This window comes from Falco peregrinus, chromosome 5, assembly GCF_023634155.1.
Source record: "Falco peregrinus isolate bFalPer1 chromosome 5, bFalPer1.pri, whole genome shotgun sequence".
In the NCBI taxonomy this organism is placed as follows: Eukaryota; Metazoa; Chordata; class Aves; order Falconiformes; family Falconidae; genus Falco; species Falco peregrinus.
The window spans coordinates 84648822-84662556 of record NC_073725.1 but is presented as its reverse complement, the minus strand read 5'-3'; the positions used below and the strand labels follow the sequence as shown (position 1 = coordinate 84662556).

Here is a 13735-nt window from a genome sequence, read left to right as displayed (position 1 = left end):
TAAGTATTGTTTCTGCTTTCATAAACATATCTGGCATTTAATTTTTACGTACATTAATATCACATTTGATCTGAGGCTGATATGAAAAGGTGATGCAAACGCGATGCAATGACTGAGGAAATGGCCTATTTGTCTCTCTTTGCTTAACTCTTCTCATGTTTTAAAACAGTCGTATTTCAACCTAATTTGAGAGGTGTGTATGTGCCTGAATGTCTCCTCTTCATGAGATGTGAATCTCAAATATTTTTCATTATTTCAAGAAGGAAACTTGTGGTTTATCCCCAGCTGGCAACTAAGCACCACGCAGCCGCTTGCTTGCTCCACCCCCACAGCGGAATACGGGAGAGAACTGGAAATGTGAGAAAACTCATGGGTTGAGATAAGAACAGTTTAATAGGACAGAAAAGGAAGAAAATAATAATAATGTTAATAATATAAGAATTAGAATATATAAAACAAGTGATGCACAATGAAGTTGCTCACCACTCGTCAACCAACGCCCAGCCAGTTGCCGAGCAGCAGCCCCCAGCCAGCTCTCCCCCAGTTTATATACCAAACATGATGTCATATGGTATGGAACGTTCCTTTGGCCAGGCTGGGTCAGCTGTCCTGGCCATGTCCCCTCCCAGCTTCTTGTGTCCCCCCGCAGCCTACTCACTGGCAGGGCATGAGAAGCTGAAAAGTCCTTGACTTGGTATAAACACTACTTAGCAACAACTGAAAACATCAGTGTGTTACCAACATTGTTCTCATCCTAAATCCACAACACAGCACTGTACCAGCTGCTAGGAAGAAAATGAACCCTATCCCAGCCAAAACCAGAACAGAAACCTAGCACATACCTTATTTTTCATTGTGAATGTCAGTTCAATCATAATCCGTCAGTCCACTCAGCATTTGTAGAAATAGGTCACAATGTCATGAGAGTAAGAAAAAAAATTTGTCCTATCAAAATGGTTTGCAATAATCAAATGCAAGATTCTGGCTCTTTTGTAGTATTTAATCCTATGTTTGCATTTTTAGTTCTGTTCTGACTCTAATGAGGACTAAGTTTCTTTGATAGGGCAAATAATATTTGCAGTAGGGTTTCTGTGGCACGAGTTAATTTGTTATAACACAGTTGATGAGGTTTTTGTACTTACATTTACCCTATGCATAAAAAAGCAATATTGTTGAACAAACTACAGTGACTTTTAAGACAGTAGCTGAGATTACTTGGTCTCACCCATCCATTCTGCCGTGTACTGGAGGCTGACCTGTTGCAAACTTGGTAGGCTGGCACGTATACGTGGGCCTAAAGTCTGTCTTAGCACAAGCTTAAGAAATCAGTCTTAGTGCAAGGTGCCTGGAAAGTGTTTTAAGCCTAGGATTTTCAGAGGCATGGTGTGATGAATCTTCATGTATGTTTTAAGATTTTATCCAACTTGTGTCCATCAACTGGAAATTAGTCAGCCTAAATTGCCCCTGAAGGCATGTTTAAGGTGTAGGATGCTGTATTGTGAGCTGAGCAGCAGTGTGAGCACGTTGTGAGCACGTGTTCGAGTTTGCTAGCTATGCTGCAAAGGGGTAGCCTCCGACAAAAGGATGGGCTGGAGAGCAGTGGTGGGTATCTTTGTAATTTGGCAGTTGTAACTTCTGAATGATGTGGGTTTTTTGCACTGCAAGTAATCACTTCTTGTGTGGCATGTGTTTGTGACATTTGATGTTTCGGTTATACCACTTAATTTTATCCCATATTTCACAGTATGCCAGGACTCAACCTGCTGTTTGTCATCTTAGGATGCTGGCTTCCAGGAAATTTTTTAATATGGATTGATTTTGCAGAATCCAACAAGAGTTGATTCTCTATTTTGTTCTTGTGGAATTCTTGCATTATTCAGTATGAAAAAGGCTAGTGTTCGTATGAAGTACTCATGAGACTGAAATTGAGATGTTTGCTGAGGTTAGGATGGGGAAGAGAGTATCCAGTGCAAGGCTGGTGCTTCTTCATGTTCCATCACCATAGATACTATTCTTGGGTGCAGGTTCCCTTTTTAAGTGATTAATTAAAACAGAACCAAGGAAGCATTGGTGCCCTGGTAATGAAATTATACATTTTCAAATGCAGATTTGAAGACCTCTTGATGAACCTTCCCACCTGAATACAACAATGAAGAGACTATTCCATAGTCCCTGATTATTAAATTGGTCTGTGAGTGGTTCAGAATTGAACTGGAGCTTTAAACAGGCTTCTAATTCATCCAGTGTTTTAAAATGCATGTTTTAATTCAAGGGGGAGATTTTGAGGTAGGGGGACAGCCGCTTGGGGATTTTGGTGAATTCCTACATAAATTTCCCAAGAAGTATGGTTTGGTGACATGGTAGTGCAGGAGGTACTTGATTTATACCAAGTGTCTTTTAAGGCAGTGTTCCCTTTTTGGATCTATCTAAGCAATACCTTAACAATAGTGCTATTTTATTTAAAAGCTTTTTTTTATTAATTTTCTTTTAATAATAATGATAAAGAGTACCCTTCTGAAGCATTTATAAATTTTCCGATGCTGTTTTTGTCATCAGAGAAACAAAGATTATCAGTTCCTGAGTAAACTAGAGATGTTTGTTTCGGTCTTTCTAGCTTGCTTGAGGCTTTATGACTTGTGTGCAGTACTTTTTTTCATGTCCTGCCCACTCTTTAAATACCTAAAGTTAGTGAAGTCTTGGATAAACTTGACATGCTTAAATTATGAGCCGACTCTCAATAATCACAAGAATAATTTCATTCTTACTTTGTTATTGATCAAGTACTTTGCCAGCATACTTGATCTGTGATGAGCTGCTTTATGTGTGCCTTGGAACAGCTTCCCATTAGTGTCCCAGCAGCACACTGAGTGTCTGAAGGGCATGCATGAAGAATATCTCCAGGAATACATGGATAATAATTGTGCATTACCGTGTCATGCTGCAGAGAGCTGAGAAGAGGGACCAGGCTATTCTGGCTGAATTGAGAATCATGTCCACATTGCAAAAGAAGTGCTAATCACCTGGCCTCAGAAGACATTTCTCTTCCAATATAGGTAGCTGGCAAGAGCAATGTCCAGGTGGTGGCTGTAATTACTTGCTGGGTATTATCTGTCAAAGCAGATCATATTAAACCTCAGTTTTGCTTCTACTTTTTTAGAAAAAGGTGAAAAGATACAGTAGAACCCAAGACTGTGAATCGTTTGTTGAAAATGAGGCATCTTCTGAAGGGCAGATTGGTTGATTTTGAAATAGATATGCAATTATTTAAATGCTTTGTATATGTGGGGTTCCAGTAATTGCCTCATGCTGAACAAGAAGGCTGTTACTGGGGGTGGTTCTTCTCTCCTATCTTTTTCTGAGAACTGCTGGTAATGAGACTGCAGCTATTCTGTTTGCAGCGGTGCAGCCGTAAAATGAAATGACACCAGCCCCAATGTCCAGGTATCGTGGTGATGCTTCTCTGCCCATTTTTTCTGATCTCTCTGACTAAGAGGCAGTGGTCAAGATTTCACCAGTCTGTATTATCTTTCTTAGTGCCCGAACACTAGAGAAGGCCCGGCAGCAGCTACAGGAGGAAATACTACGAATTCAGAGCCAACTCTTGGATGAGAAGAAGAAACGTGAGCAGCATGAAGCACTGGTCAGACGGCTGCAGAAACGTGTGTTGCTGCTCACCAAGGTGAGTTTCTAGATAGTGCTTGGAAAAGCATGTGCCCTTATTTCTTTCCTGTAGGTGCAGTCCTTGCTTTCTTCTTTGTTCACCTCCATAACTGGTACTACAAAGTTACTATGGGGTCTTTGTGTACTGGGTGCTACATAAGACGTGAAATGTCGTTAGAACTGTATTAGAATAAAAGCAGTAGTACATCCTAAGGCTTTGTTAGCGTTCCCCCCATCTGGGCTCATGCTGCATTGGCAATACATGACTTTGTCTCAGGCTTGGCATTTGTGTGAGGGCAGAGAATTGAATCATGTTGTCACTAGAGTGTTTTGAGCCACTGAAGGGAATTTATAATGGCTTTGGGTGAATCACCTGCTTTCCTAAAGAGAATGAAATGACGGCACCTTGTCAACTGTTCCTGTGGAAAAACAATTTACAGAGAGTAAGAGGTTTGCCTTCCTCTTCTGCTGAAAGTCTGTTTGAATGTAATGGTAGGCACTAGACCAGTAAATTGAAAATACGTTTTAAGATCCTTTCTATAGGATATATCAAAGAAGTCTGCATTATCCTACATCAGGTATGCTCTCGTGATGAAATCTATACAATAATTTTGAAGTCTGTAGAGCGCTGAAAACTTTATATTAAATCCTGAGAGCAGTCTTCCCCCAGAGGGAATAATAATTCTCTATAGTCAGAATGGTAGTTACTTCACTTTTCAAGAATACTCCTTAGAAAACTTCACTCATCTGAGCAGTCTCCCTGGTGTTATAAAGCTGCTCATGTAAGTAAGCTTATGTGTGTACGTAAGGTCAGGCTCAAGTAGTCAGAGCATGTGAGAGGGAGACAGGCACATCAATGTATGGGGAGGAAAGGTGCTGGTATGGGAGTGACTGAGCAAGGGGGAAAGGAGGTGTTGTGTTGCTTGTGCTTTAAGCTTTAATTTTCAGCATCAACTAAAGCATTTGGATTGATTTTAATTGTGTTGCACCCAATTCTGCAATACTGTGTAATTCCGTGTCATTGTTGAGCCAAAGAAACTGTGATATATGGTGCGGAAAGCAGAGCTTCTTGAAGCATGAAGCAACCACTTTACAAGAGGATATTCTATCAGATCTGGCTGCAGAATCTGATGCCATGGAGAGTCATATAAGTGAGAAGAGAAAAATGACAGCAGTTCTTTCTGCTTCACACTGAGGTAGGCAATCGGTGGATGGACCAAACTTTCCATGTTTCTGTCATGGCAACAGAAAAGGCATCTCTTCTCCTTCGTGTTTCTAATACCCCCAGCAGCAGACAGCCCTCTGTAGTGTTCTAGTTTGGTGCTGGCATGGCTGGATATTACACAGGTGGACACTGAACCCAATTCAATTCCTTCATTTGCAACCTCTTAGCTGTCTAGCATTGCTCAGCCCTGAAGGAAGTTTCTCAGATGTTTACTAAAATATTCCCTTTGTTAACTTATTTCCAGTCCTCAGCAGAAATAAGTTTTATCATAGAATACAAAAATATTATTACTTTAAGTACTGGACAAAAAGTCAACAGTATTTTATCATGTAATGAATTATAACCTAATTTATATGGAAAGATTTGTTTGCTGTCCTCTCCCAGAAGACGAGTAGAGGAGAAGTTGGAAATGTCCTTTGTCAGCCCATGGCAAATAAACGTGTTTTGACAGTGGAAGGTTTTCATGTGTTCAGTGATTCCTCAACTGACCGTTTTTAAAGGAATAAAGACTCTGTTGTCTCTGAAAATTTATATTCATGGAATCATAGAGTGGTTTGTGTTGGAAGGGACCTTTACAGACCATCTAGTCCATCCACAGAATGCCCGGGGTCCTTTGTGAAGAAGTACCTGCATTGTGGTACTTGGGCAATCTATCCTTAGCACTGTTTTCCTGCTGGTTGCTCTTTTTATGCAAAATCAGAAGAAGGAATTTCATTTAATTAAAAAAGTATGATATTGTGATTTAAAATGAGATTGAGCAAATATATTGCCTGTCAAAAATAATTATTTTACATTGAAAGCATATCACCTAGAATGGTATTTAATCATCTAATTAATGGCATCAGTAGTACAGTGTGCTTCTATGTAATTTGAGAATGGAAAAGATGAGCTCTCTCTATTGAATCTTTGTCTTGTTAAATAGGACTGTGAAAATCTAATTTAGGGGAGACTATTATATATAAGATTGAATTGCTATTGCTTTTGATAGTGTGATTTTTTGCATTTGTGTATATTTGACCCTCTAGTAGGGCAGTGAATCTGTTCCTGTATGCTGTGCAAATAAGGATTGAAAGGCATCAGACGTGTTCAACAGTGCAAGTTTAATGCAGTAACAGCTATTCTTTCTTTGAGCTCAAATTGTAACCTGGAAGTCTCAGGCCTTGAATGTGTTTTAAAAGATCAATAGAAAACAATAAGCTGTTCTTCATTTGATAACAGCAGTACCAAATATTTTAGTTGTAAACCTACTCTCATACTTGCTAGGCCAATCCGATTCCTTCTCAGCTTACTTTTATGACTGTTGCATTTTTTTTCCTCAAGATTCAAGCAATACTTTTTGGCTTTCACAGATTGCTTGTCTCACTTGTTCAGTCTTGTTCATTTTCTCCTCACTACATTCTCTGTCTTTCTTGGTTGCTCTCATCTTTCCATTTCAGTGCGTTTAACTTCTCCATCCGTGGCTTGCTTCCTTGCCTCATTTGCTTCTTTTGGGCTTTCTTGACCTTACGTGGGCTTTTCCACTTGGTTTACCATTTGGAATTGGCACAGTTATCAGTCTAGGATTCTTCTGTGAGTCACTACAAATCTCTCTTCTCTGGCTTGAAGAGCAGCCTTGTCCTGTCTGTGGTGCACTACTGCAGTAGTCCAGCCCAGCTGATTCCACCTCTGACAGTGACAGGGGGCTGGCACGGGAGCTGCATCCTGGTTATTCCTGTTGACAAGCTGCTGTTTAGAACATGTTAGTTCATTACTTTCTCCCGTATGTCCTTGTAAATCTCGGGGCAGTATTTAAGTTTTCTAATCTACATTTTTTCAGTGGAACATAAGACTAGATTTGTATGCCCTAGAGGTTTGCAGACATTGACGGCTTGAAGGTATCTCCTGGACCGTCAGTCTGTTCACTGAAGGTGATGCAAAAGAATTTGATGTTTGAAGATTTGTATTCACTCACTCTTACAGAAATCCACTTGACTGGATTTCCTGTCTGTTGTGCTGTCTTTTTGCTTTGGCTTGCTCAGAGTTTTAGGGTAATCTTTAATCTTTGCTATATTACCTGAGGTAATTCCGATACAGCTGTAGTGGGACATAATCTGAAGTGCTGGGCAAAGACCTAGTCCACCTCTGCCCTTTTTCCTTTTTGATTTACTGTTGTATTGGCTTTGAATGCCATGTTTACCTACACAGTTTTGTGTTTGACTTTTATGCTGTCCTTAAGCTTGTGAGTATTTCTCTTTTTCTGAGAGCTTCGCACACAACCTCTGCTCTTTGTTTATGAAGTAGGCTTATTAGAAACAGTCAATTCTGCTACCAAATGGCTAAAATCTGAATCTCTTGGGAAATTTTATGACATGTAGGTCTTCTGAAATGTAAAACCCTTTCTGAAAATCCTTATCTGAGTGCAAGCAGCTGATTGAGTCAGTATTTAATGGAAAGCAAGCTCTGGTCTTTTTGTTTCGGGAGGGCAGCTTTCAGAAGGTACGGACTTTGTGCAGCAGGAGTGTGGTTAGACAAAAGCAATAAAGGCACACTGGAGGGTTCCCAAAGCCTTCTGATGTGGAGGGCCAACAACTGGCTTGCATGGATCTTTTTAGGCTTGTCACCTCCTCCTCTCCTTGTGTGATTTTTATCTGGTTGCAGTCAGCCCTTACCTGTATTCCTTACTTAGCTTGCTGTTAGGGTTTAGACCTGCCAGGCTCTTCTCCTGCACACATGCAGTTTAGTGACTCCTTAAAACAGTTATTTCTTTTGTGTCCAAGCTGGTTGGATCTACCTGCATGAAGCTGCAGGGTGGGTAGGAGCAGCCTGTAACGTGTGCAGCAAATCTGACCAGAGACAAAATTTCCTGCTTTTTTTGCAGCCAGTGTATGATCCTTCGTGGGAATCCTTGCCTGTTTGCATACACCAAAACTCAAAATGTGAAGCCCAGTTTTGGTTACTTCTTGTGACTTCTTCCAAATGAGTCCAGTTTGCTTCTCAAATTGTAGACTTTGTGAATGTAGGCTGTCCTGATTGCATCCCTTGCTCTTGTGTAAGGCATAATGCAGCAGATGAGTTTATCTGATTGTACCGGATGTTGTTGTTTTGCTGTGTTTATTTTCTGTCTGTGCATTTGTCTGCCTTTGGGTACTCCACTGCCTGGAGAAGAAGCTGAAAAATTCCCTTTTGTTTTCTAAGCTTTCAACCAGATCATGTGATCTGATAGGAAATCTGTTTCTATTGCGACATAATTTAGGCCATCACCATAAAAGTTGGAGATTAAACAAGTATTGATTAACCAACTCCAGCGGACTGTTCATACCCCATGTTCCTTGAGGTATCTTTGCAAGAGTCAGTGCGAAGTATCTAAGTGACTCCCAGAGCTGAGAATGGCAGAGATGCATCAGAAATGGGACTAGGTAATTAAACTGTTCATTAAGCATGGCAGATGCAGAGTTCGTGACTTGATTTGCCATCTGCTTTGTTTTGTAATCAGTAAAGATTTAAAATAATGCTGATGGTTTCTCTGTCATATTGGGTCTTACATTTTTTGCTTGGGAGGCAGATGATTTTAAAGCACAGGGAAGGATCTTAAAGTTCTGGGCGTTCAGCAAAGAAGGTGAATTAACATTTTTCCAGGGATATGTGAAAAATTAGCTTTAAATATTGCACTTGGTAGCAATAAAACCACCCACTCTGGCAAACAGATGCCTTGCCACAGACCTTCTTTTGGATATCATACCCTGTGCTCAGTGTCCAGGTAGTATGGACAGCTCCTGGGCAGAACTGAGCTGCTTGTTTGTGTTACGAGTAGTCTGAATGCTTCTCCCTGGCTGTTACAATATGATGCTTCTTCCTTCCTTCAAGCCACTTCGACTGCATGTATATCATTTACTTACGCATCACCAGCTGTGCTGCCACGCTATGTGTGATTGTTAACTGCTGTCAGCCTGGCCCTTGCCAGTCCTCTCCCTCATCTCACCGTGGCTCCCCATCATAGGTTTTTATAAACCCATGGAAGTTAACTTGTTTTTATGCCTGCAAATAAATACATTTTAAAGCAATTCTACTGCTGCCTCTTCTGTAATTCAGCAAGGCAGGTTTTGTTGCGTGAGACAGGACTTGCTCGATCATCCTGCGTGCTTGGGAAGAGAGGAGCCAAGGCACTCTGTGTTTGAAAGAGACTCAACAACTTTTTAGATTGAGGACAGTTCCCTTTAATTTCAACTGAATTATATTAATCAGTTAAATCATTTCAGAGAAAAGGTGATTGGTAGTTGTGGGTGGAGGGGTATGATAGCAAGGGAAGAGAGAAGATCATTAACAGCTGTGGGACAGAGAGAAAGAGGTAGCTGCTGCCTGTGGAGTACAGGGGGTTTGAACAGGTCTCTGCTGAATTGTAACTTTAATATCCACTAACATCATAAATTTTAATTCCCAGACTGTTCTTGTAGGGCGCCTTTTTTAAAGGATGAAGACTAACTAAGGTAGATCAGAGATGGGGTAGATGCTTTTATGAAAAATATCTCCCCCCTCATTAGCTGGTGTTACATTGATCCTGAGCTCAGTCTGATGCAGAGCCGTTGTTGGGCTTCGTGTTTGTGGCTCACACAGGAGTGTCTGTGTTACTGGGTAAAGCGAGCTAAGTTTTGTGAGGAGAAGGTAGTGTTTGGGGGTTTGATGACAACTGCTATAGACATTTGCTGTTGGGGCTGATGAAAAAACACATTTTGTCTTTGGTTTTGTTGGTGTCTGACAACTCTGTGTCTTGTGAGGTGGAGGTGCTTCAGGGAAAGAGTTCTGGGAGGATTTCTTTTAACACTGGAGGTTTTTTTCCCCCTATATAACCCAAATTTGTTGTGATTTTTTTTTTTTTTTAGTAACTTCTTCTAGTTACTTACTGTGTTATGTTTTATTCCTGTTCCACCTAACCATCACCTTCTGGACCTCGGGCAGCTGCCTCACAAACGTAGCAGCATTGGACATATTTTGCTGTACCACTCTTTGCCTGCAGTGGATGCTCCTCAAGGAGATTTCTGCAAATATTTATTCTGACAACACTTTTCCTGACTGTTTTTTAAAAAATTTCTGTCACTGATCTGCTTCACCTTTTTTAATCATCTTGCTGTCTGCATTGTAAGGGTCTTTAAACCATGGTCTCACCTTCCATATGTAACAGTTTTCCAGGACCTATTGACCTGATGTCATATATCTCTAGATCTTGGAGTCTGAGTGTGATTTTTCTCCTTTGTCTGTAGCCCCTAATTTATCTGCTTCTGGGTTTATTTGGCTTGCAATGGAACGGTCTGACTGGAGTTTTCATGGAAGTTGCTACGGAAGATACAACAGAACAAATGCAAATTTTATCAGCTTCACCACAGTCTTGACTGCGTTACGCAAGTCACTCAGCTCTGCAACTGTAGAAACATAGCAGTGTTGGTGACGTCCCCCTGCCTTTCTGATGAAGCAGTCATAACATTTAATGAAATGGTTTCATCTGCAGTGCCTGCACTGCCCTTTTGTAGCATGCTGATCAGAATCCCACAACAGTCTAAAGGCAATTTTTGCAGAGATTTGTACAATGACAGACTAACTTTGTGCTGATTTATACTTGATGCTTCGTTATATTCATTATAAGATCTTATTTGCATGCTTGACATTTTAAAATATTGTGTTTGGAATGTGTTATTTATTTTGAGACCTTTATTAAGCAACCTCAGTCTAAGGGTTTAATTGTTACTGATAGCTAAGAGTATAATTACCTCAGTAAAATATCATGACTATATTAAGCAAATGGAAATTGTTTTCCAGAATAAAATGAGTACAAGACATTTTCCTTTGAAACAGGTTGTTCCATGAGGCCTACTATTATCGTTTGCTAACACTGTTGCAGAGTCTAAAGAATGGCTAAGGAGAGCTGAAATGGACGTGTTTAGAGAAGAGGCTGGCTGTAGTACTTCTGAAGCAGTGCACAGAGACCCTTTGGAAGGAGGAAGTATCTTTAAACTAAACCAGAAAATATTACTGTTTCTCAAGTGAGAGCTGCAGATTCTTGAAAGACAGGAGAAATGCATGTTTTCTGGCGTGGGCTCCAAGACAACTACCTGCTTTGCTTTGTTTTCTTTGTTTGACATGAGTTTCCTTACTTTGCTTGATTTGGCCATAGGTTTACTACTCATTTTTTTTACTTAGTGAAGAAAGTAGCGGAGTTGTGTTCTCACTACTTTAGCCTGCTCCAAAATGACTTTCCAAAGCCTAAGAGTTCCCTTGGTTGCTGACTTGTCAGTCTGCGTCTCTTGAAGGGATCTCTGGATCTGAGAGGCCTGAGCTGGTTCCCTGGCTGTGAGCACTGCTGATGGTGGGGAGCGCTGTCTGCCCTTGCCTTCTGGCTTTCCACTGGATCCTCTCTAGTGAGATCTTTTGCTCTTGATCTGATGTTGCCCTAATTCTTCATAACTAATGGATAAATTTGCCTTTTTGCTGACTTTGGATATTCTACTTTGTGTACCTGTATAGGTACGTATAGGAATGCGTCCCACAGAGGCATGAAGGTGATAAGCTTTGTTAGAGCAGAGCCTAGTCACCTGAGGGCTTTTGACATGGAAATGGTGAAGTTAGCTTCAAATGACCAGCCTGGAGGCAGAAGATGAATAGACTCATGTGCCTTGATTCCCTTTCCCTTTTAGAAGCTTGAAAGAGCTTATAAAAATTATCTTAGCATTTTTTTGGGAATCAATTCTGTGTAATACATTCTCTTGCCTTTTTATGTAGCTGGTAAACTCTGTAATGATAAAAATACAGAGTTCATTACTATCTTTATATCTGATGCTTTTGAGGTGGAGGCACAAGGACAGCCTCTGTATTCTTACTGCTGTTATGTCTGACAATTTCTATTTAAGCTAAGTGTTTAGAGGGTTTTTAAAAATTTTATAACAATCGAGAATATGCAGCAACGTTGAAAGTTATTTTATGAGGTATTTTTGAAGTGCTATAGAAATGTGATCTTTTTTTTCCCAAAATACTGACTGGATGCTACTTTGTTCTACTACTGCTAGATATTAATGCTCAATGCTAAGAGGTTAGATTATTAAAATTAGAAATATACCCATAAAAGAATTTATTTGACCTTCAGTTCTCATATTTCTCTGAGAGAAAGGGCTGTAGGACTTCCAAAAGTAAAATATTCAATAAAAAGAAATTAGGTTAATCCAATGTTATGGCTGAGAATTTACACTCACCCAGGTCAGGTAATTCAAAGTTATAGTTCCCTTGATGCGTGTGCTGTAACATTTATTCCTTAGCTCCTCAGCCCTGAATTATGAAGGATGGTTGAGCGGATATGGCAGAGAAGCAAGCGAGAAGATGAATGGGTGGAATGAGGGAGTCATTGTGAAGGAAAGTCGGGCAGAGCAAACCTCGCTTCTGCGCATCACAAGCAGGGGAAGGGCAGACAGCAAGAGGTAGCCATGTGGGGTGGTTAGGCACCAGCTTGGGTGGCATCCAAGAACAGGGGAAGGGGCTTTGGATTTCTGAACAGCAGGCTCTAAAATACTCGCTGGGATAAGCTGCACGAAAAGGGGTTTTTGCATTTCTTTGTGCCTCAGATACTTATGGTTTGAAGGCATTAATGCCAGTGCCTCTTAGAGTAGTGGTATTGCCACAAGAACTGCAGCTTTGAATCTCTGACTTCTCTGTGTTTAAATTCTCAGCCATAAAACTGGATTAACTGGGTTTGCTTCAAGTTGAATCGCAGTGGATTTTTTAAAGGGTAGGAGAGAGAGATAATTAAGTAATTGCACAGTAGCTTATTTCAACATGTGATGTGAGCCTCTGGTAAGAACAGCTGCACCACTCAGACACCAGTTACTCAGAGCATCCTTTCAAATGAAGACCCAAAATCTTTATAAAACTGAAGGACTGTCTGGAGAATTAAGGAGTTCTGGATTGCTCCTGGCACAGTATCGTGTGATACTGAATGTTTTGTTCAATGCATGTTCACAACATCTCAGGTCAAGCATTGCTTAAATTGATGAATATATTAGACGTCAAATGAGCTTTGTTTCAAAGCATTGTGGAAATGGTCTTTGACCCATGATTTGTTGCATCGAGGAGAAATGAACTGTTCCCTGTTTTATGAACACATTTGCCTAGGTAGTATTTCAGATCACGACAACTACTTTATTTAATAGAAACTACAGCAAATTTGAATAATTGGTCTAGTTTCAGTTAATGAGTTCTGATTGATGTACTGAGATTATTATATTACAAGTTTCTCAATATATGGGACAGCTGCTGATTTTTTTTTTAGTGCTCTGTGGAACATCTAGATGAGGAGCTGTGAAGAACCATTAACCATAAATTTTCCTGTTCAGGTGGAAGCAGTTTGGGACAGTGGAGGAACTGAGCCATAATTTCCTGCCTGTATGAATCCAGAGCCTCAGGATTTGCCCAGAAATACCACTACCTTTTCTGAAGTCAAGAATTTGGAAAGGGATTAATAGGTAAACAAAGAGTGAGCATGAGACAGGAAAAGAAGATTAGATGATGTTTAACTTTCTTCCTGGCAGAATGTGGAAGAGAAGTATTTTTATGAGAGTTTCATAATTTGTAGAGGTGGTATGTAGAAAGGTCCTACGACCTGTGGGGCTTCCAGGCTGCTTTGTAAGTGTAGGGAAGCACAAGCCAGAGCAACGTTTAAATGTGTCTGTCTGTAGATGTGTCTACATCTCCTTACTTGCCTTGGGTAGTGAAGAATTGTCTAAGGATTCTAGCAAATGTGTCCCTTTGCTTGCCACTGTGTGGGTCCATAGGAAGTGAAACAGGCTTACCCCAGCCAGTGCCCTATCATCCCAGGTATTTGCTCCCATATGCAGC

General features: G+C 40.5%; 1 protein-coding gene across 1 annotated transcript in view; it reads left to right on the top strand.

Moving 5' to 3' along the window:
- The window catches only part of MAD1L1 (mitotic arrest deficient 1 like 1), a 380536-nt gene that overhangs the window by 112151 nt on the left and 254650 nt on the right, over nt 1-13735 (top strand). The window contains exon 11 of the mRNA XM_055805552.1: nt 3535-3679. Coding sequence (XP_055661527.1) covers nt 3535-3679 — 145 coding nt within the window. The remainder of the gene's footprint in view (nt 1-3534; nt 3680-13735) is intronic.